This window comes from Solea solea, chromosome 9 (genome assembly GCF_958295425.1).
Source record: "Solea solea chromosome 9, fSolSol10.1, whole genome shotgun sequence".
In the NCBI taxonomy this organism is placed as follows: Eukaryota; Metazoa; Chordata; class Actinopteri; order Pleuronectiformes; family Soleidae; genus Solea; species Solea solea.
Genome location: NC_081142.1, coordinates 23,853,464 through 23,878,061, shown reverse-complemented (window position 1 = coordinate 23,878,061; position 24,598 = coordinate 23,853,464). Strand labels below are relative to the sequence as shown.

General features: G+C 41.6%; 1 protein-coding gene across 1 annotated transcript in view; it reads right to left on the bottom strand.

Annotated features, from left to right (window-relative positions):
* tns3.2 (tensin 3, tandem duplicate 2) overlaps positions 1 to 23,573 on the bottom strand; it is a 54,733-nt gene extending 31,160 nt beyond the window's left edge. Inside the window, exons 1-13 of the mRNA XM_058637999.1 lie at positions 23,438 to 23,573; positions 19,039 to 19,212; positions 18,274 to 18,324; positions 17,483 to 17,605; positions 17,291 to 17,355; positions 15,459 to 15,542; positions 14,843 to 14,955; positions 13,728 to 13,788; positions 13,547 to 13,622; positions 13,148 to 13,277; positions 11,869 to 11,934; positions 10,290 to 10,394; positions 4,513 to 5,379 (exon numbers count right to left, since the gene is read on the bottom strand). Coding sequence (XP_058493982.1) covers positions 4,513 to 5,379; positions 10,290 to 10,394; positions 11,869 to 11,934; positions 13,148 to 13,277; positions 13,547 to 13,622; positions 13,728 to 13,788; positions 14,843 to 14,955; positions 15,459 to 15,542; positions 17,291 to 17,355; positions 17,483 to 17,605; positions 18,274 to 18,324; positions 19,039 to 19,188 — 1,891 coding nt within the window. The 5' untranslated portion in view covers positions 19,189 to 19,212; positions 23,438 to 23,573. The remainder of the gene's footprint in view (positions 1 to 4,512; positions 5,380 to 10,289; positions 10,395 to 11,868; positions 11,935 to 13,147; positions 13,278 to 13,546; positions 13,623 to 13,727; positions 13,789 to 14,842; positions 14,956 to 15,458; positions 15,543 to 17,290; positions 17,356 to 17,482; positions 17,606 to 18,273; positions 18,325 to 19,038; positions 19,213 to 23,437) is intronic.
* Positions 23,574 to 24,598: the final 1,025 nt, after the last annotated feature.

Here is a 24,598-nt window from a genome sequence, read left to right as displayed (position 1 = left end):
GTGTTCTCTGAAGACACACTGTTACCTGTGAAACAGGGGTGCTCTGAAAACACCCCCATTAGCACTTGGTACATTCCTCCAGATCCAAATCAAATCAACCATAGACTGTATGAAATGAACACAGAAGGAAGTCGACTTATCAGAATCTGAGTCGAATCAGAATCTATCGACTCATAAATCGACCAGTCGACCGGGACTTTACTGCCCTACTCGATACCCACTGTGCTCGCGGAGATGATGAGAGGGAGAGCAGAGGAGGCGTGACACAAACGCACGCTGCAGAGCAAAGTGTTGTGTCAAACTTCAAAAGCATTCCTCGTCGCTGACAACAACATCCCCTCCAAAAAAACACATGTTAGACACAGAGCGATGCTGCGTGCTGAGGTGTCAGAGTTACGGCTCCAAATGTGCCTTCAGGGAAATCTCAGCTCTGCAGAACCCTGACACACACACATGTTTCCTGTGCTCTGCTTCCACAAGTGCAGCAGGACTTATATCAGACCTCTTGTTGACCCCGCAGGTGTGCAAAAATGCAGAGGTTAAACGTCAGGGATCTCCCACGTGGACCATCTTCATCACACAACCCCTCGGAGGCTAATGGGCAGCTGATTGGTACGTGGAGAGACCCATGACCCGCTGTACTCAAACAGAAAATGAACCAGGGACGGAGGTCGCCGCAGAAATGCGCCTCTCCCTCCAGGTTCTGTCCCGGCGGATAAATCTGTCATACGTGTCAGTACAGTGAGAAGAAACAGAAGAAGAAGAAGAGGGAGCACCGGCACCCGTGGGGAAACGACGTTTCTACACAACCAAACTGCAACTGCATCGTGTGTTCATGCACGACACGGGAACAGCAACGCAGGCCGTGTTCAGAGGCAGCGTTTGTGTTATGAGACGGTGTTTGTGGTGGAGGGAGTAAACACGTTTGTACGCTTGAGCCTGTGATTTTTAATTGAAACGTTGAGTGTTCAAAACATGGACTGTTCCAGCAGTTGTTTTCGGTGTAACTGAAACATTAAAAAGATTAGTTGACACAATGGTTCAGTCCTTCAGACTCCGTCACTGAACTGAAGTACCAGTGAACGTGGTCACGCATTTTTACACTGTTTTCTGAGGTTTTACCAGACAGAATTAAAGATTAAAATGAATTCATCTGGGAAAATAGGTTAAAAAGGCTTAAGATGAAGTTTTTATGTCATTTGTTTAAATGTATACACATATATTATATATATTTATCTATATAGCGCTACAAAACAGACTTTGAACTGTGATGTTTTTCCAAATTTCACCATTTCAATTGGATTTTTTGCTCAGGTGTGCATGTATTGTTGGTAAAAATTAAAATAATATATAATTTCATCACATTGCCTGTGGGTTGGGCTGGAATAAGGGATAAAAGACACTCTATATTGCACTATATATTCTTATAGCCTCTGTATGTAGGCTCTTGATTCAGAAGTGAAAACATGCAGCAGCTCTGTCCAGCTTTGTACGATCTTTGCTTCGTTATTATTCTCACAGAAACTCATTCAGCTGCTTGTAAAGCTGTCGTTTCAGCGTGTGTGTGTGTGTGTGTGTGTGTGTGTTTTCATGATGTAACTCCAGTATATTTCCATTCAAAATAAGACAGATTGGACAGTAAACACGGCACTGTGTGCAGAGAGCAGAGGTCCTGACTTTACTCTGCTTACACAGCAAAGAAGATCCAGCATCACCTGTTTCATCAAACGCTGCCACGCTGACAAAAAACGCCAACTCCAGATTTACTCTGTATTCAGGCGTCTGTATGTGGGTGTACTGGAGTATTTATATCTTCTGTCTGGTCTGCGCTTAGGCTAAGGTTTAAGGTTAAGGTTAAGGGTAAGGGTAAGGGGCTAGTGCAGGGGTCGGCAACCTTTAGAATGAGCCATTTTTGTCCTCATGCCACCCAAATAAAAAATGAATCTGGAGCAATAAAAAAGCATTGTGTTAATATTTTCAAACAATACTTTTTAAGAAGAAACTACAATATTGATTGAATCGTTCAAAGATATTGTATTTTATTGTTTGAAAATTCACTTGTTCTTTGAGCCGGGTTTTTTTTATTTGTGGGCGGGGCCTTTGGAAGCTGCCTGCTGATTGGCTACTGAGTTTTGGACCGGAAGTCGCTGTCCGTTTCCACACAAAAGCTATTTGAGCCATAAAATGATGATAATAACACGTATAAAGTCGTCGTTTGTTGCACTGATGAAATTTAAGAAGTACAAAAAGACATTTCATTGCTCTTTATACCAAACACACAATCATGTCCACACAGTCCTTCCAGTGTTTGTGGTAAATGAATGAAATTAAAAGTAACCTGTGGATCCAAACATGGACAGGACTCCAGAATGTCCACATTACTGCATTTTAGGCTTTTTAATGTTGTGTTTGACGTCGGATGTAACGCACAAATCACTCGTATTTATCGCCTTGAGCGACTATAGGAGCTACTGCAGAGGGGCTGGCGAGCCACATGTGGCTCCAGAGCCGCAGGTTGCAAACCCCTGAGCTATTGGAATGCGTTATGTCATTGATGTGATGGTGAGCATGTATACTGTCAGTTCACCTGCAGCAGCTTGTTGGCACAGGTGTGTTTTTTCCTTCCTTCACTCATAAAATGACAACGTGTGTAAAACTATAATTACCTTAAAGGAGCAGTTCACCCAAAAATAGACGTGCGTCGAGTTACGTGCGCTGCTGTGGAATTTAGACGCTGAGGGAGTGGAGTCAGGTACCTCACTCAAAATGTGTCATCAATTACGTTTCAAATGTGTGTGCTTTTTATTTATTTATGGGATATTCTCACGGAAAAGGAATGTTTGTGAGCAGCGCACGATTTTTCTTTTTTTTTTTTAAACTAATCTGAAGATTATTATTATTACATGCGTGGCTCTCCGGTCAGGTTAACGAACATAAAAACTCTCGAAATTTGGCATGTGTGGTGAAAATGCCAAATTGAATAGAATGAATACTTAATTAATCCCCTTTGGGAAATTATTTCTCTGCATTTGACCCATCCTAGAATTAGGAGCAGTGGGCTGCCACACTGAGTAGCGCCCGGGGAGCAATGGGGGTTGGGTACCTTGCTCAGGGGTACCCCAGACCTTTCGAGGACTTGAACCGGCGACCTTCCGGTTACAAGCCAAGTTCCCTTTCCACTTGGCCACGGGCTGCCCCGTTATAGTGATCAGCTCTATATCGCCCCCTAAGGCGAAACATGGATGGAGCAAGCCATATTTAAATGGTAAATAGTTTGTATTAATATAGCACTTTTCTAGTGTTGATGACCACTCAAAGCTGCTGTACACTACAGTTTTGCCATTCACCCATTCACCCACACTTACATACAGCACATTTTCCGTCACTCATCTTTTATACCCACTAAACGTAACGCGGGGTTAAGTGTCTTTCCCAAGGACATATTGGCATGTAGGCTTGCAGAGCCGGGAATCGAACCTTCGAGTTGAAAGATGACTCACTCTACCACTGAGCTAGCGTCACCCAAAATTAGGTTGCACCTTAAGTTGCAATTTCACGAAACTTGTTGGGAACTTGTCACCGCCCAAGACGAAACAAAAAAAGTAAATTGGGACCATGGCCTCAACCCAACAGGAAGTTGAATTTGAATTTAGCGTCCATTGTCGATTTGCTCACTCCGTGCATTTGTCGTACCAACATAAAAAAACAAGACAATTCATACTAGACACATCAAAGACAAAAAAGCTATGGAAAGGTTTTGAGAATTCAAAAGGCCGCGGCCACGGCAACCATCAGACGTTTGGGCGAATTTTGACCAATCGCCTAAAAACAGGAAGTTCCCTATAACTCCGCCATGCATTGACTGATCGCCTTGAAAATTCATACATGACACAAGAGATCGTGTTCACGGACACAACCTTGACAGGACCAACAGGACTCTATAGCGCCCCCTAAGGCGCAACGTGGATGGAGCTGCGGTCAGGAAATTGCTGCACTCCCCGTCCTTTCATGACTGCGTGTTTCTAGTCCTAGTTTATTTTTGTAATATTATATTTCTAATCACGTGGTACTAAAGACAGATAAATCACATTTGACTGACCTGTGAACTCTGACAGTTTACTGAGCACTATCCCATCAGACATAGAAAGAAAATGAATGAAATAATACACCTTTTTTAAACATTACGCAAAGTCACAGACGAGACTGAGTGTCGGTCGGAAGCTAAAGTTGAAAACTGACGGTCGAAAACGGCAAATTTACGGAAATAAAAACTACAGCTAGAAGCTGTAAATAGAAATTGATGAAATAGAAACAGTAAAACGAAGAGCGCTCCAGAAAGTCCCCCTATTTGTTCATCATGCTGTTGCTGTCAGCTTTGTAATACTTGTTATTTCTTAACTTCTTAACTTGTTATTTTATTTGAACGAGATTTTCATTTCTGGGCTTTTTTGTAAAATATGGCAGGAAGGGTTGAAACTATGATGAAGTATATTGATTGTTGCGTTGTCTTACCTGACTGATGTGTATTTCCCTTGTGGCTGAGGCCGTTGGTGTGGAGGGAGGCCGAGCGGGACAGAGGGGCACAGTGGGTGGGAACAGGGACAAAGGTCGGGTCCAGGTCTAGAATCAGCTGGTTGAGCTGCTCCATGGACTCGTCGAAGTCCGTGGTTAAAGTCGTGAGATCGTCTTCGTTGTCACACGTGTCGCCCGTGTTTTGTCCTCGCTGCACGGCTTCCCTGCTGCTGACTCCTCGGTGTGGTGTGTCAGGAGCTACCAGAGGTGGCGGCCTCTCTTTCCTCACACTGCTCGACCTCCCCTCTGCATCCACTTTCAGGTAAGTATCACTGATGACGTCCTCCACCACCACCGGATGATGATGCTGCCGAACCCAGGAGTGCGTGGAGTTCCCGGTGTGGACTGACGTCTCCGAGGACAGCGAGCAGATACTCCTTGAGCTTGGCACACCGTCTACTACATCCTCATCATCCAGTATATCAGTCTCCCTCTCACTGGATGAAGCCTCTCCGTTGATAGTGTGTCCCAATCCTGACTCATCTCCTGCCACCTCCACGTCCACTCCACCGCAGGCGGCGAGCTCAGCCATGACCTCCAGAAGAGGCTGAGCAATCTCAAAGTCCACCCCAGGGAGGGGCTTCCCTGCCTGGGCACGTTTGTCCTGTGGGGCCCCTCTCCTCTGGCGGGCTTCAGTTCTCCCCTGCGAGGCCACAGACAGGCCCGAATCACTGCTGGCAGACAGAGCTCGGTCACTCCAGCTGGGGCTGTTGGTGGTCAGGGGGAAGGAAAGCCCTTCCTCGCGGCTCTTCTTCCTCACTTGGGCGTACAAAGTGCCATTTCCAGGGTCCAGGACGTGAGGCGGAGCTGCGAAAGACACAAACACTGTCAGGATCACATGAAGACACACATGAGACAGTTTGAACACGGACAGTAGCTAACGTGTGCAAAGGAAGGTGAAGAAGGCTGCACTGAAGAAAACCTTCACAGACTTCACACTAAAGACAACTGCACCTGATGAGGGAATCACAGATGATATGATTGGTCAAACCAACTGAAGCCAAGTGGACGCATCAAACTCTCGCGAGAGAGTCCACGAGAGCGTCCGCGTGTTTGCAGTCGGGTCTGTAATCAGTGCACACTTACCCCCGTGTCCAGAGTCGGCTCAAAAAAAAAATCAAACATGTTTGGCCACACGGTGGTGTAGTGGTGAGCACTCTCAGGTCCGTGACCAGGTCAGAACAAGGGCCTTTCTGCATGGAGGTCACATGTTCTCCCCGTGTGTGTGTGTGTGTGTGTGTGTGTGTGGTGGGTTTTCCCCAGGTTCTCCGGCTTCCTCCCACAGTCCAAAACATCCAATATGGACACTCTAAGTTGACTGTGGGTGTGAGAGTGATGGACTGGGGAATTGTCCAGGGTGTGACCGTGCCTATCACCTGATTTCCTGTGACTGAACCGGAATTTACAGCCTTTATCTTGTCTGTTTATGTTTTACCGTGTGTATGACTCCATATACCTGCACCTCTGTGTATATGATTCATGATGACACACACACACACACACACTCGCCGCTGGATCACAGCCGCCACTTCAGACACACTCCATGTAGATAACACAGAGCCCCCTTTGTGTGGGCTGGCGGATGTGTGTGTGTGTGTGTGTATGTGTGTGTGTGTTTGTGTGTACTTTTCTGTCATAAACCAGTAGTCCTTATGGAGACCAAAAACCTGGTCTATACCTAACATCATTCAAGTTTGAATTGTGGTGTTAGGTTAAGGTTAGGGTAAGGTTTTAACTGGTTAAGGTTTGGAGATAAGGCTTTTTTTTGTTTAGACTGGTGTGTGCGTGTGTGTGGGTGTCTACCTGATCAGATTGTCAGATTGTAGTGATTTTACACACACACACACACACACACGCAGAGTTTTGTCATACATGACTGTTGTGATACAAGCTCAGATAACAGATTCTCTCATTCTATATATGTATATATATATATAGTGTAATATATATAGTGTAATATATATATTATATAGTGTAATAACAGAACAGCAGAAAATGCATCTATTTTGTCTGTATATAAACAAAAACATATCTTATTTAAGGATTTTACTGGATCTATAGTCATTTATCATAAATATGTGTGTATTTTATTGTAAATTGCCGGTGGGTTAAACCTCACAGTTAATCTCACATTAAACCTTAGGAAATTGTTTTCGGAGATTTAGTTTCTATCGTCACACGTCCGTAAAATGTATACACTTTAACTAAAAGTCCCAGTTGTGTTCTGATACAGGACGTCAGATCAGATCAGCACAGTGTTCAGTGACTGCAGCGACACAAAACAGCTCATACCAGAGAAAACCAGAGTGAAATACCAGACACCTCACAGCTGGTCACACACACACACACACACACACACACAGAATACTTAGTGACAAACTGATAAACACACACACACTCACAGGTAAACAGAGAAAAAAGCAGCTTACTTTTCTTACAGCGTCAGTCAGGAGTTAACTTTCACTGTTCCCTCTGCAGACGAGAAACAGGATGGAAATGAGGGAGGAAAAGAGAAGCAGATGACAAGCAGAGGAGGAAAGGGGAGGAGGAGGAAGAGGAGGAGGAGGAGGGGACAAGTGGACAGGGGTGAGGAGAGAGAGGGAGAGAGAGAGATGAGGGAAGACTGGAAAGACTCAGCTATAAGTTGAAGTTTGTCTTCGCTCCTGTGCGATCGTGCTCCTCTGTCTGTGTCTCATTCTTTCTCTTAAGGTTCAAACAGAACCCCCCTCGCCCCTCCCTCCCTCTTTCCTCCCCCCTTTCCTCAAACTCCCAACTCTTCCCCCCTTCTCTCTCTCTCTCATGTCACTCCTGTACTCCTTCCTCTCCTGTTCCACGAATCCCCGCCTTCACCGTCACCAAGAAACAAGTATTTGCTTTGCCCCCCCCCACCTTAAATTTACCACCCACCGACCACCATCACCCCCCCCCCCCCCCCCCCCCCCCCGCATCCTGTCCAGGGCTGACACAGGTAAGTATTCCTGCAGAGAGAGAGAGAGCACTCATGCATTTTCATGTCAAAGGGGAAAATCAGGAAAAGGAAACTGAAGGGTGGATCATTCACCAGGCTCTTACACACACACACACACACACACACACACACACACACACACACACACACACACACGCACACACACACAGCTATTGTTGTCAGGACGCTGCGCTGACTTCCATGTATTTGGACAGCCTAACTTAAGCCTGCAGTGCGTAGAACCTTTAAATGTAAACAGCTGAGTCTCGTGTGTTTCTGCAGCACTCGTCCACACGGAGACAGAGTTTTAGGGGACCTCTCTCTCTCTCTCTCTCTCTCTCTCTCACTCTCTCGTCGCGCTGTCATTCTTGTCTCTTGTGTTTAAAGATTGTTTGACAGAGTGACCAACTACTGTCAATGAAAAGTAACTGAAGTCAGTGTGAAAAGACACTAAAGACATCATGAGAACACTTCCTGTCTTTAGAGATTCCACACACGGGGATGAATAAATGAAACAGATCAGCTGTTCCACACACTGCACATCCACAGCATGTTCTTGTCTGTGACTGTTTATGTGCGGCGTGTGTGTGTGTGTGTGTGTGTGTGTAATAGATGTCACTCGTGCAGCAGAATTGTGCATTTCCTTGTTTAGGTTTATGACAGAAAGTCGGCAGTTTTTTGTGAAGTCACTAAATGTGCGCACGGAAACGGCACGGAAAAGTAAAACAAACGTTATGTTTAACCTGCAGAGCCTTGTGTCCAACACTGTAAACAAAAACTCATTGAAAATGTTTATCATGTCAGAATAATAAAATAAAACCTTTGAAAAAAATACTCTCAATCAACCCAAAAGGATGATGTATGAAATTAATTTAACAAAGATGAAAACTAAGCACATTTATGCTCCAGTTTCAGTTAGTTATAGTTAGATTTAGTTAGTTGTAGTTAGATTTAGTTAGTTTTATAAACACACAGTTCATTTTCAGTTAGTTATCTAGTTACGCGTTTTTATTTTTTATTCCAGCTGACAAAAATATTTCTTATATTTTTAGTTTTTCATCAGTTTTCAATAACTATAATAACCTTGGTACACACACACAGACACACACTTTAAAGTGCAGCAAAAGAAGAAGAAAAGAAAGAAAGAAAGAAAAAAACACAAGGACCTTGAGTTAGAGAGAGGGGAATGTAAACATGGGGGCGGGCTCTGGAGAGAAGGGGAGGGAGATGGGAGCGACAAGTCGGACAAATTGCAACCTGCAACTTGAACCTGAAAGCACACACACACACACACACAGAGGGAGAGAGGGAGCAGGTAAGGGGGGGGGGGTTAGTGTGAGAGGGTAAAGTAGAACCACCTGTGGTTGAAAACAACATTCTTGTCACTAACTGGCTGCCACCCTTATTATGCTTGTATGTGTGTGTGTGTGTGGTTAGATGTAATGATGGTGTGTGTGTGTGTGTGTGTGTGTGTGTAGAGGAAACTTTCCAGTATTTCTGTCCCCAGTGATCAGTCCATCTGAATTACATGGCTGCAGATTTAGCAGCAGCAGACACTGTGCTGTGTAACAGCTGGAGCAGGAACCTCAACCACAGGTGATTGTTCCTGTCATCTGGAGGGGCGGGTGTTTGTGCTGTTGTTGTTGTTGTTGGTGTTTTCCTTCGTGTGTGTGTGTGTGGTGTGTGAGGTCCAGGTCCAGGTCTGGCTGCTGCTGCTGCTGCTGCTGCTGCTGCTGTCGAGGTGATTGTAGTCGCCCTCGTTCCCAGAGAGAGAGGAATGTCAAAGAGGCCTTTGTGGCCTCAACAGCTGTTCGCTGTCACACTGATGACTGGACAATTTCCCCACAAGACTGAACCACAGACCCGAGTCCAGTCCAAACAGACAATCTACCAGACCTGGATCTGGACCAAAAGAGACGGGTATGACATGTGACCAGCAGCAGCCACGGGCGCAGTCACGAGTCATTTGTCCACAAGGGGGCGGAAAAACTCAGAATATTTACTCTATAAAGCTGTGAGCTGAGTTCACCCACGGTTCTCAAACTCTGGTGCAGAAATACTGTTCTACTTTGGGTACCAGGGTATGTGATTGGAGCGGAGCTGAGTGTGTGGAAAATTAAAAAAATAAACAAATAGTAAAACAAATCCATCTTCTACCGCTTTATCCTCCACAGGAGGGTCGCGGGGGGGCGCGGTGTCAATGTCAGCTGACACAGGGCAAAAGGCGGAGTCACATCCTGGACAGTTCGCCAGTCCCCAAATATCAAAAGAATGAACTTCTCAAATGTCTTGTTTTTGTCCACAAACCAAAAATGAAGAATTCTTTGTTACAAAGAAACCAGAAAATAATCCCATTTAAGAAGATGAAGCTTGGTGATCAATTTAGTCATTGATTAATAATTGCAGCCTGTTACCAACCATATGTCTGAAATATGAAAGTGAAACCTAAACAACAGATGAAATAATTCCCACTTAAATTTAGCAGAAGAAAAACAGAAAGTTTGTGTTTTCTTGTGATGAATCACAGATGCACAGAAGCCAAACTGGAAATGTAGCAGCTGATTACCAGCATGTGAAGAGCGCCGCACATGAGACGAGATATGAGGGAGATTATCAAAGCCTGTGTGCTCTTTGAAGGTCACTGATGTGACACAGCAAAACCAACACAGTTTTAATCTTAAACAGGCGGACACTTTAGAAAAGCAGAGGAAGGAAAAGAAAGTGAAATAAGAAAATGTCTCTGCTTTACCTTTGTGTCCAGGAGACGTCTGGTCAAAGGAGTCTCGTCTGACCACAGGGTCCAGAGTGTCGTAGTCCAGCGTCACAGAGGAGCTGTTGTGCCACAGCTCTCTGCCTGCGAACAGAGGAGAGACACAGAGGTGAGACACAGAGGTGAGACACAGAGGTGAGACACAGAGGTGAGACACAGAGGAGAGACACAGAGGAGAGACACAGAGGTGAGACACAGAGGAGAGACACAGAGGTGAGAGACACGGAGGAGAGACACAGAGGAGAGAGACAGAGGAGAGACACAGAGGTGAGACACAGAGGAGAGACACAGAGGAGAGACACGGAGGAGAGACACGGAGGTGAGACACAGAGGTGAGAGACAGAGGAGAGACACAGAGGTGAGAGACACGGAGGAGAGACACAGAGGAGAGACACAGAGGTGAGACACAGAGGTGAGAGACACGGAGGAGAGACACAGAGGAGAGAGACAGAGGAGAGACAGAGGTGAGAGACAGAGGAGAGACACGGAGGAGAGACACAGAGGTGAGAGACAGAGGAGAGACACGGAGGTGAGACACAGAGGAGAGACACAGAGGAGAGAGACAGAGGAGAGACACAGAGGAGAGACACAGAGGAGAGACAGAGGTGAGAGACAGAGGAGAGACACGGAGGAGAGACACAGAGGTGAGAGACAGAGGAGAGACACGGAGGTGAGACACAGAGGCAGCACCTCAGTCAGGAGTCAGTTAAACAACGACACACGCACACACACACACTGTGCGTGTGTGTGTGTGTGTGTGTGTGTGCTTGTGACTGCACAATAACACCAGCGGATTTTATTTCATGTTTCCTACATTAATTATCAGATTTAAGTTAATTTTTTCACTGAATCTGTGTGTGTGTGTGTTCTGGTATTTGTTGTTTTCCTGGCCTTGTCAGGACCAGTAGTCCTCATGGAGACCAAAACCTGGTCCTCATGAGGACAGGAACCTCATTTCTAAAGGAACTTTATAAAAGAGCTAATATTTGAATTGTGTTAAAGTTAAAAGTTAAAGTTATGGTCGACACAGAAGAATAGCTGTGGAAACGTGTGTGTGTGTGTGTGTGTGTGTGTGTGTGTGTGCGTGCACAGTATCTGCCATCTGCATTCCTGTCAGATGTGTGTGTGTGATAACCCTTCATCTGACTTCCTGTTATAAAAGGCGTGGGGTGTGATGAGATGAGGGTGCTGAGGACAAGGACATCATTTAATATTGAACACATTCAATAACTACTCCTAAGTAAATATCTTACATAATTACTATTATAGTATTATATTCTGTCACCTTACTGGCACTGTGTTTAAGCGTATATTGTACATGATATTAAATGGGGGAGGGCAGATTATTAGATATTCAAAAATCATAAATTTACCCTGCTTTTAAATGGAACTGGAGATGACATATTATGGCAATTTAAACACCCAAAAACACAGATTAACACTGGACGAAAGCCTGAGAAACATCTGAAGTTACAGATATTGTTATTCTCTCAGACGTGTAGGCTCTCGCTGATAAAAAAATTAAAATAAATCATTTCATGCGTGAGAGTTGGTCTACCTGTAATCTTTTCAGGACTTTCTGAAAACAACAGCTCCACTTTTCCATCTTCTGGGAACCGAGGATCTGGAATGTTACATAAGAGAGAGAGAGAGAGAGAGACAGAGAGAGAGAGAGAGAGAGAGAGAGACAGAGTGAGAGAGAGAGAGATCAGACGTGTGTTCACATCACACCTGCAGCGCACACACAGGAGACCATGGAGGTGAGCTCAGGTTAGTTTCTACTGCAGGGCAGCTGCAGATTTATCAGTGACAGATTAGAGAGAGAGGTGTGCACACACGATTACGTAACATTGTAAAAACACACAGAAAAATGAAGCCATGTTTTAACGTTAGGCTGAGGTCAGGGTTAGGATTATGTCAGTAGTAATCGTGGTTAAGTTTGAGTTACCAGGAATTTAATGTAAGTCAATGCGATGTAAATGACAGAAACTAGAAACTATTCACATTTAAGAAGCTGAAAATGACAGAAAGTAGAAAATATTCACATTTAAGAAGCTGAAAAATGACAGAAAGTAAAAAATATTCACATTTAAGAAGCTGAAAATGACAGAAAGTAGAAAATATTCACATTTAAGAAGCTGAAAAATTACAGAAAGTAGAAAATATTCACATTTGAGAAGCTGAAAAATGACAGAAAGTTGAAAATATTCACATTTAAGAAGCTGAAAAATGACAGAAAGTAGAACATATTCACATGTAAGAAGCTGAAAATGACAGAAAGTAGAAAATATTCACATTTAAGAAGCTGAAAATGACAGAAAGTAGAAAATATTCACATTTAAGAAGCTGAAAAATGACAGAAAGTAGAAAATATTCACATTTGAGAAGCTGAAAAATGACAGAAAGTAGAAATATTCACATTTGAGAAGCTGAAAAATGACAGAAAGTAGAAAATATTAACATTTAAGGAGCTGAAAAATGACAGAAAGTAGAAAATATTCACATTTAAGAAGCTGAAACTGACAGAAAGTAGAAAATATTAACATTTGAAAAGCTGAAAAATGACAGAAAGTAGAAAATATTAACATTTGAGAAGCTGAAAAATGACAGAAAGTAGAAAATATTAACATTTAAGGAGCTGAAAATGACAGAAAGTAGAAAATATTCACATTTAAGAAGCTGAAAAATCAGAAATCTTGTTTTAATCACGAAAAAAAAGCTTCAAAGCGATTAATCGATTACCTACTGGACTTCAATTCACACACACACATTTATAATACATACCGAAATCCCCCCTTTAAATGCAGAGTATCACTAATTCTAACTCTAATAGTTACCTTTAGTGGCACAGTCCAGGTCTGACTTAAAGAACGTGAGACAGTGTCCGTGCACGAGGCCCGTGTGAAACTGGAGACGGAAGACGACGTGACGACAGGACGAGCGGATGTTTTTATCATAACAAACCACCTGCACACAGGAAATAATGCCATTAACATCACGGTGTGTGTCCATATTCACCTCATTAACAACGTCCAGAAGCAAACCTTAACAATAAGAGTAATGTTTCCAAATGCTATTTATTCATAAATCTGATTTCAGTAATGACATTTTTATTGTTTACTTATGTATGATTTGAATATTTTACATATTATGTATATTCTTAATGCTTATGATAATAATACACGTGTATACATACATATATACACAATAATGTATAATGTACATTTTTCACTCACCATGATGTCGCCTTTGAGCAGCTGAGCCGGCTGAAGCACAAAGTACAGTCTGTCTGTCTGTCCTGCTGCAACATGGCTGCCACAGACACAAACACATTATTATCATTTATATATCATATATATATATTTTTACATTATATTTATGTTTGTTTGTGTGTGTGTGTGTGTGTGTATTTCTTACTAAACTGCAGACGTGCACACAGCCTGTAGACTCTGGTAAACTCTCAGAAAGAGGCAACATCCTGAGAGGAAATGCAACAAGTAGACGCCATTAAAAACAACATGACGGCTTTGTGATTTAGAGCTAGCAGATAGATAGATAGATAGATAGATAGATAGATAGATAGATAGATAGATAGATAGATAGATAGATAGATAGATAGATAGATAGATAGATGTTCGACTGTTTAACATACTTTTTAAAGTTGTCCTGGCACACCATGACGGCTTTGTGATTTAGAGCTAGCTAGCTAAATAGCTAGCTAGGTAACTAGCAGATAGATAGATAGATAGATAGATAGATAGATAGATAGATAGATAGATAGATAGATCAAACTGCTGTTCTTCATATTTAAAATGTGTGTATTTTGTATACTCGTTTTAAAGTGATTTATGTTTTTACTCTGCTTTAATTCATCTGTTCGACTGTTTAACATACTTTTTAAAGTTGTCCTGGCACACTTGCATTTTTAAATTTAGTTTCCCTTTATTCTTTATTTGGAAGTAAGATATTTCGCTAACCCTTTATTTTACACTCCACTAATTACAAGGACTATATATATACATATACATATATTTATATATACACACATATATATATATATATATATATATATACTGTATATATACATAGTATAATAACATAGTACTTACTAACTTTATTAACTATGTTTTGTTACCATCTAGTTTCTTAGTAAATACCTGGTAATTAGCGGACTGTAAAACAAAGGGTAACCGATATTTCTTGCTCTGAATATGATGTTTACTGTTTTAAACTGAATCAGATCCGGAAATTTTAGAGCTTGTATTTTTAAGAAGAGTTTGTTTGTGTTTCGTCTGAGTCAACTTTACAGTCAGTGCCCTTAAAAAACAGCATATGTAATATTATGCTGTAATGTGAATAGCAAGTTGTTTTTGGTACACACTTTTCCTTCTGCTGTGAGCCTGTATACAGTACATGCGGCTGTATAATGACTTTTAAACTTAGTTGGAAAAGAGTGACACACGCAGGATTGAGGCTGTTATCAATCTGCTTCATTCCCTGTAATTCAGATCAGACGTCCAGCTGCTGCCTACCTCCATCTGGTTTTATTTTGGGAATTCCGTGAAGCACCACACAGAGGAGGAAAGTGGGAGACGGACTCATCCTCAGTCCTCCTTTCAACATGCTGCCCACCATCCACACATACCTGAGAACAGAAACAAACAACAGACACATTCACTTTGTTTTGGCTTGTTTTTTTGGCCTCACAGCAAGATGGTCTCCAGTTTGACTGAGGCCCTTTCTGTGTGGTGTGTGTGGGCTTTCTCCACTCCACAGTCCAAAAAAAAAGTTATGACTTTATGCAGATTAGGTCATAACTGTAAATTAACCGTAGGTGTGAATGTGAGAGTTAATGGTTGTCCGTCTCTGTATCTTGTTGTCCCTGCGATGGACTTGCAACCTGTCCAGGCTGAGACCCCTGCCTTTACGCCCTATTTCGTCATATATGAGTGGACACCAGTGTGATTGACAGGTGGTATGATCCAATAGGAGCCTGGGAATGTCCAGTTGCCATATGTCAACATGTTTTATTCAGTAAATATTAATCTAAAGCTGGACTTAAAACAGTGCATTATGAATCAAATTACAATATGTTTAATCAACAATCTCAGTAAGACATTTTACCTGACACTCAAGCACCGTCCTTACCGTTTCTGTGAGGGCGTCATCAGAGCGGAGAGTTTGTCGTTGTAGAACCTTCTCATGGCGAAGTGGTCGAGTGAAAGGTCTGCACTGAGGGAGAGGTGTGTTATTCAAGGAGCAGCCAAAAGGTCAAAGTTTACCTTCACTTTGACACCAAATTGTTGGCTGTGATTTAATGCGATAATGCAGAGATTACTTGTCACCATGTTTCCTGCAAACCTGATTGGTCAGTGGAGGCGTGAAACAATGAGGCTTTGTGAGGTTATGTCCTCAAACTACATTCAGCCAAATATCCTTAAATTGGTTTAAATTCTCTTGATTTAAGATGGGGTGAGCTGTGAGACAGTAATGTGTCTTAAAATGAGGGAAAAACTGACCAACGTTGAAGAAAGTTGTACTTAACACGCGGGGAAATAACTTAAAATGGACCTCCTTTACTTGATCAAGCTGACTTTGCAAAGTTTAAAGCGAGATTTAAACTGCAAAACCTTTCTTTTTTGGCAAAAAAATAAGATAGATTTCCCAGAAACTAAGCTTATTTGTTGAAAATGACTTTGTCACAGAAAAAAACAGGAGAAAAAAAGAAAAGAATCTGATTAAACTAGTGTTTTGTGACTAAAAAAAGACCCCACCACTTTGTTTTGTAAGTGGACTGAACCATGAGATCAAACATCTCTCTGTGCACCTGCACTTACTCACGCACACACACACACACACAAGGTCATCATCGCATATTTCTCAACAGATGTTGGGCCTTAAACAGAGAACAACAAACACACATAAACACACACGGACAAACAAACCGGTTTTTACATCTTAGTGAAGACACATCATTGACATAACGCCTTCCCTGACCACTTCTCCTGACATTAACCCTGAAAAAGTTTGAGAAGTAGACACACACACTTTTATGGAGCTATTCTTCTCAGCCTATTCATCTGCACAGCGTCAACAAAGCGTGATCACGAACCTTAACCATAACCACAATTCAAATCATTAACTTCATATCATCATAAACCAAACAGTTTCCTCAGAAATTAGGCTCTGCCTCATTCAGACCAGGTTTTGGTCTCCATGAGGCCATTCACCTCTCACTTCATCCCACGTTAGAGCTCCACATAAAGATCTGCCTTTAATATTTGACATGGAAACCATAAAATAAAGCTTCTATAACAACAAAGAACGTCATGTTTATGACCCGGCCTGAAAATCAAATAACACGTCTATAGTTCAAAGTCTGGTGAGCACAGACTCAACCTTTATTCACTGTCAGTGCTTTCTATTTTATTCTTCTGCGCGCACACACACACACACGTCCAGCAGTGTGTTAATCATTTACATTTACATTATTCTTAAGAATAGTAATTTCCCCACATCACATCTGGACATGGGTCTTCTTCTGCTAATGTTAATGGTTCTGCCCAAGGGACAAAATTGGCCTTGAGCCTAAAGTGGCCTACGTGTGTGCGTGAATATCCTGTTGGAGCTGAAAGAGCTGAGCTGGCTTCTGATATCAACATAAAAGACTCATAATAAGGCAATAAAAAAAACAAACCTTCACGCAATCATCTTCACTTCCTGCCAAATTAACACCGTTTCAGCTCAAGTTTCACACACTGGACCTTTAATTGTTTTCATTATGGAAAAACACATACTGACGCTGGTGGGCCAGTTTTTGTCCACGGGCCACCAGTTGCTGACATAATCACATCATTACACTGTGCAATTAATTTGAACATGAGTATTAGGATAGCAGATAAGTTCAAAAAATTAAGCTTTAAACCTAATTCACAAAAGGTGATTTAATGTAATAACACATGGTTGAGCATCAGTGTTACCTGGCTGACATGTTGCTGTAGTGGATGTATGCGGCCACCAGGACTCCAAGTCGTCCTTTTCCTCCCTGTGGAGGACAGACACTGGTTAGAGATGATTCATTTAACACAGAAGATATCAGTGTCTCTGTGTGTCTCTGTGTGTGTGTGTGTGTGTGCAGAAGAATAAGAACGAAAGAAAGGTGTTAGTTTTACCCTGCAGTGAAGCACCAGGACGTGCTTCAGGTTTGTCTGGAGCCAGTTCTCCATCGTCGTGCACACACTGAAGATCTGATCCAAGCTGGGAGACAAGACGTCCATCCAACCTGTGTCCAAAACCTGACACACACACACACACACACTGCACTTTACTGTACACTCTGGACGACTGTGTCCACACTCTTGGTTTCTGCCAAAAATCCTGGCTGTGATTTTTGACAGCTCCTTGAAACTGGACAAACACATTAGTTCAGCAAAGATAAAACCCAAGAGAAGACTTTGAGACTGGACTACTGTCATCGTCGACAGCTCGTCTTCTGACTGGAAAAATAAAGTATGTCCTCATCACACCAGTTTTGTCCTCCCTCCACTGGCTTCATATCTGGTTTAGGATTGATTTTAAGATTTTTAATGGGCTGGCCCCAACTTATTTATGTGACAAGATCGTTCATCCTGTGCTTCTTGGATGTTCCCTGAACAAGATGAAAACCAGAGGAGATGGAGTCTTTTCAGTGGAATACTGTAGTTTACCTTCTCATGTAAGAGCAGCTCTAACTTTTATTTCCCGAATGAAAACACAGCAGCAAGCACTTAGATAGTGGTGCTGCATGTGTGTGAAATTTACGAGGTTTCTTGAATGCATCTTAAAGCTGCTCCTGTCAGTTTAACATGCTGTGAACCCTCCATTAATTTCACTGTAGCTCTTATGTGCTGGAGTTAAGAAAGTTCAACAAATAACACAATCAAATAATAACAAATAAATGATCTTAACAGTCATGTAACTTTACCTTGTGGTTCATGTGTGTGAGAATCTCATTCCTCTGTGAGAGATTGATGAGCTGAAGAAGAAAGGAACAATAAATATGAGAAATAGAAACTTTACATTAATACTAAAAAAGTATCAGCAGTTTTATTTCTTAAATCAACAATTCATCATTAACCAAATTTGTATCTCAATATCTCGATTAGAACTGAGTCTATAGGATGTAACCTAACCTAAGTATATTTAAATTCATAGTCTTTGGTGATCATGTAATCTCTCTGTTGAGTTTTATAATAGGTCAAGTTTAATTAAATGACTCAAAATTAGGATTTTTTTGGTGATGCCCAATAATAATAATACTAACTGTAAAGCAACAACAAAATTAAGAATTTTATTTCATGTCGTGTTCACAATTCTCACCGTGTAAGTCACAATAATAAAACTGCAAATTATGAAAGTCTAAAACAGTTAAAAAAAACAACAACATAATTTCCCTCCAGAAAAACTCCATGTACAAGGTCTCCATGTAAAAATGACTTGAGATCAAAGCAAAAATGTGAGGCAGCCTTTGTGATTCATGAGGAATGTGTGTGTATAATATTTGACAGTTATTTGTCTCAGATGTGAGTGTTTTATTTTAAAGTTTTCTTTGAAACCTCTGCATCTTTTTAAGCCGTTGCACCAACTAAATACATTAACAGCAGCTGAATGGAGGATCCATCAGACTCCGGGATTATTTTGGGGCCCTTGTGCTGTCGTCGCTTTGTTGTTAAAGTTGCAGAAACCTCACCATGTAGTTGTGTCCATGCTTTGACTGCAGCATGTGAATAATGTCCTGCAGGTTCGGTCTGTACGTCTCCTCTGGACATTCATGGGGGCAGAATAAGGTGATGATGCGCTCGGTGATGTAGGTCAGATCGATTTGGTGCGGTTCCTCCATGGCTGATCTCAGTCACATGGATGCCTACAGAGACATAGAAGTGAAATACAGTGAACATTTAAGAAAGTGAGAACTGTTAACCCTGGTCAGCAGATGTTTTTCAGCGTATTTATATGAAGTTGGAACTGGAACTGGTTTGTCCCAGATGGCAATAGTTGGGTTCAAATGTGGTCAAAACATTTTAATCCTAAAATCCTTGTAGAACCTGATAATGTAATAAATCCCTGATAATGTAATAACCCCGATAATGTAATAAAAATTTGCACTTGAGTCCACTGAAAATGTAATAAAACCTGATAATGTAATACACTTCCCGATAATGTAATAAAGTGCATTTCCCAATAATGTAATACACTTTTTACCAATAATGTAATAAAGTATTACATTAACGGGAGGTTATTACATTATCAGGTTCTACAATCCTTTTACTGGATGTTGGGATTGAGGCCAACAACAAAAAGAAAAGAAAAGAAAAAAAGATTAGCAAGTGAACCAAAGCTTAGTCATTAGAAGATCTCATTCATCTAATGACCAGAGGAGATATGATGAAGATGATGATGATGAGTCAGAGAAGCCTCATATATTTTCAGCACAAAACCTCTAAACCACTGATACACACAATCTGACCTTAATACGATAAGATTCTAATGAATTTTACTTCCCGTGAGTATGAGTCAGTTTTCATTTACATGACGTTATAAAAAATAAAATGTGTTGAGGCCTTTTTATACTCAGCATAAAAGACAGCATGGACACAGTCTTTCGTCCGTACTTTGTGCTCATTTCATCCGTCATTGTGCGCCTCGCAGGGAAGCTTACGATGACGGCCGAAAACAGAGCAATACCACTGGCAATCATGGGGGCAGTGTAGAGTCAATAATCCAATCATTCAGGGAAACGACAAAGCAGAGTGTGTACGGGTTATGTTCGGGCTAATCATTGTTAAACCCAACGTTAACAACAGTGCCAGTCAATAACACAAACAGTGTAGCAACATGTCTACTGATAAAAGTGTGACAGTACTTTTAGGAGACAGACAATTAAGCTACAGACATAGCTTGACTAAGCCACAACCAGAGTGTCAAGAAACTACGGTGGCCTTTGTGTCGCAGAAATTATGTCATTATCTTTGTTTGTGAAGTACGATTACACCTCAAACTGCACACTAGCTATTTTTTATTTTTTTTTTTATTTCCATTCAGGCTGTCGTAGAAACATAATGACTCAAAATGACTCAAAACAATATTTTTCGCACTGCAGAATTTCATCATTATGCCATTTTGTCACATATTTTCTCTTTCTCAAGTCACTAAGGTGTTTTGCAGCCCCACTTATTTAGTTTAATTCCTCAATGGAAGAGGTTTTAAGCAATAATTAATGGGTTTATTAAAGCTTATAAGCAATTATGCATCACGCACTGGTGCTTTGTTTATCCACAAATATTAGAACCTTTAGGTTGCCAGGTTGAGGAAACTCCTCCACCAGCACAACACTACATGTTGTGTCCTTTTAGTTCTTTAAATTATATGAAACACCTCTCTGATGGACTCTTTTACCACTTGGGGCAACAGGCCAGAGGAGCTGGATTTTCCACTACCTGGCAACCCAAAAGAGAGTCTTATTATAGAGCTCTAATAGAGTGAGGTGCCTGTTATTCTGACCTTAAAAACGGGGCCATGAAATGTGTCTGTAAATGCTGTTTTTGTTTAAACACAGAGAAACCTTTCAGTTCTGTAAATTTACAATTTCTTCCTCCCTCAGAATCTGATGGGAGATGTTGAAGAATGTCCTCCCACATTCCTGTGTGAACCATGGAGCGGCTAATTCAGTGCTATCTGTGCCTTATGTTAACATATGGACCAGAGCAATTACACGCATGTCGGTGCATGTCTGTGGGAAGGAGGGCAGCAGACTGTGGAGCAGGGTGCACACACACACACACACGCACACACACACACAGCGGTGGTTAACCTCGCCTTCACCCTGACCATGTGACCACAGGAGGGTAAACAGTGATATGACCAGTGTTCACCAGAGCAACACACAGAAATAACCTGCTGAGAACAGCAGCAACACGCATCCAAACACTCCACGACTTCCTGTTTCATTCTCTGTCGCAGTCATTCATTTCACAGAATCACCATGTCACGAGCATAATGTGGTTACGCTAATGTGTTCATGTACGACACAGAATAAGTGACAGCTCGGCCGTTCCTATCGAAAAAAACCTGAAGTCCTGACTAAACTATTTAATTAATGTTGAAAGTGTCAATTGTCAAGTGTCAACCATTAAAAATACTCTACTATTTCTACTTTAGTTGACTTTTTCATGTCTTTTTGTCTTATTTTCTATTGGATTATTCATAAAATCTAAGTTAAATTTAGTTTTTGAGACATTTTGTCCTCTAGATAGTAGTTTTTGCGATAATTTTGGATGTGACTATAATTTATTGCCTCCAGCTTCAAATGAAATTCTTCTTTCAAGGATTTTAAGAACCCATGGGAACCCTGACGTTATCTCTGCAGATATCTCAGTGACATCTTAAAGGCCCTGGAATACTTCCTCACACACTGCCCCAGCGCACACCGCGCTGACTCCACGACTCTCCTGCCCGAATGGGCCTTTCAGCTGATGAGCCACTCGAACCGTCGTTGTTCTCTTCTTCTTTGTTAAGAATGCGTCCTATTGCCTGCGGCCAGACTTGTACCGCCACCCGATGGTGAAGTGGGATACTACAGGACCCTGACATGTGAGTATACCAGGGCCTTAACATATCAGGATGAATTTTGTTCCACTTATGTAAGAAAATCTTCTGGATCCAGTGGACCAACATGTAAACACTTCCGGTGCTGGTCTTTAAAACGCAGGAGACAAAGGGTTTAAGCCTTGGCAGAGATCTGCTTTTGTTTCTGGATTGGCCTCAACCAACAAACTGGAAGATTACGTCCACTCTGTTTGTACCTTATTACGATATTCTTTTTTTTTTTTCTTTCAGTTGCGGGAGAAAAAGGGGAAGAGCTGAACTGAGTCAGAGAGCATATTTATATATGAATATGACTCACTGGTGCACTTTGACAAATATCTTACCCCTCACCACTTTCCCGCCCAAGTTCATTGTGGACTAACCAAAGTTCAGAAGACCGAACCCAGGAATCTGCTGTTTGTCCTCCATCAGCAGGCATCGGGGTGCACGTTTCTATAGAAACTCTGTTTTTTGAATGTACACAATGTCTCCTCGACTGAATCAGTACACTGGGTTTTCACCAAACTATATATAAAATGAGCCGACTACTCTCCAATTATGTATCGCTGCTCTCTTTTTCCAGCATTTTTTCAGATGCTAAATTTGTCGGCGCTCCGCCTGAGGAACCAAAACAAATGGAAGTGAGTGACTGAACCGCGCATGCACTCACACACACACATACATGGTGTACATGTACATGATTTACCATGGCCTTGAGCTGAAACTATAGCCACGTTTAATTTTAGTCCGTCTCTATTTCCCACATTTAAAGGAGCGGCATTCCAATGCAGATTATCCTCTATTGTTTATTTCTTTTCCCTCAGTGTGGACACAAACATCGTTTGTCATCTTAAACGCGGCAGGAACATAATCGTGTTTGTTTAATGGTTAATTCAACTGACAGTTGATTCAACAGCGAAAGTGTTTGTGCAAAAATACCAGAACTGAAATTGACACGAACACGTGACAGAGTCAAGCTACTGTTTTTCTTTGTCATTCTCAAATATCCTATAATTGTTTTTTTTATCCCCATTCAGTTACTCCTTCTTTTTTTGTATGATTAGAGCAGCACAATAATCCCCCTTTAGCCTCACTGAGGCTCGAATTACAAAACCTTATTTGATTGTAAAGTTATTGAATTAAACTCGGCGGCAGCAGCAGAGAGAGGTAATTTTCTTCATCACAATCACTTTGTTCTTCCTCAGGAGTTCATTTGCATTTAAACAAGTGTACTTATCAATTCATTTGATGTGGGATCACCTTACCTCCTAGGTTAAATCCCCATTCACCCTAAAATGCATCATCCATCACATGATCATTTAGTGGTGGAATTTGGATCAGCAGTGGCAAGGAAGTAAGGTTCAATGAGGATTAAAAAAACAAACACATGTGTAATCTGTGCAGTTTACAGTCACCATGCTGCAAAGGCAGATTTTTCACCCATTCACCCTTGATTTCATGTCACATGTCACGTCATTTGAACATTTAAAATGGAAAGTTCTTACCTGAATGTGCTGTAGCTGCAGTGACAGGGAGTCAAAATCACAGCAACTGTGGAGCCTGATGAGTGAAAGTCTCTGTGCGACTGGTTATTAAAAAACAAGGTGGAGACTTGACATGGAGGAGGAGGAAGAGAGAGAGAGAGAATGAGAGAGAGAGCCCAGGATAAACCTACACTGTCACAGTTGCACTTTGCCCTCTGTGAGACTGTTTGTGTGGATAAGACGAGGCGATAAGGACAAAGACAGTTCTGACGCCGCTCACATTCACAGCAGTTTGAACTGAGACGGCACATGGGAATGATTTTTTCAGGTTTATTTGAACAGTGAAAGACACAAAGGGACACATTTCTATGTCACAGACCCTGATTTGATTACTCAAGCACTTTCTGCTCATGGTTTATTCTCATATAATGTCAACTTTGCACAGAGCGGCTCATTCGCACTATTCATTATTGTTGATTTGGACATTTATTATATTTATATATTTTTTTATTTTATTATAGTATAGTAGTATTTTAGAGTTGTCAAGGGCCTGAAACCGTGCTGCTGTAACACATCATTTCCCAGTTTTTGGGGATTACATCTATCTATGTATCTATTTATTAGGTGTGGGTCAAAACATCCATTTGGTGCTACATTGTCAGCCTTCCTCATGCAATACGATGCAGATATCGTAATGTATCACAATATGATTGTCTTGCAATATAGTGATCATCACAGAATCGTTGTATCGTGATATTATTGGGATCTTGGACCATGTATTTCTTCCTACCTAACTGCCTTCCTACCTACCAAACTAGCTTCCTACCTAGCTACCTAACTGCCTATCTACCTACATGCCTGCCTTCTTACCTACCAAACTTGCTTCCTACCTCGCTACCTACCTAACTGCCTATCTACCTACCTAGTGACCAAACTGCCTTCCTTCCTATATTGCCTACCTACTTTTGAACACATTTTGAGGAAAGGAAAGTTGAGGAAATTTACCACTGGGTCATCTTTTCTTTTAATTACACTTTTTAATGGTTTCTGAAGTGACTAACACTAATTGTTGTAGTTTTGCAAGTGGACTTTTTGCTCATTTTTGCTTGAGCCAATATGAACAGATATGGAGTGACTGCAGAGCAGGTCAGTCACGCACACACTTAAGTGTGTACTGTAGTT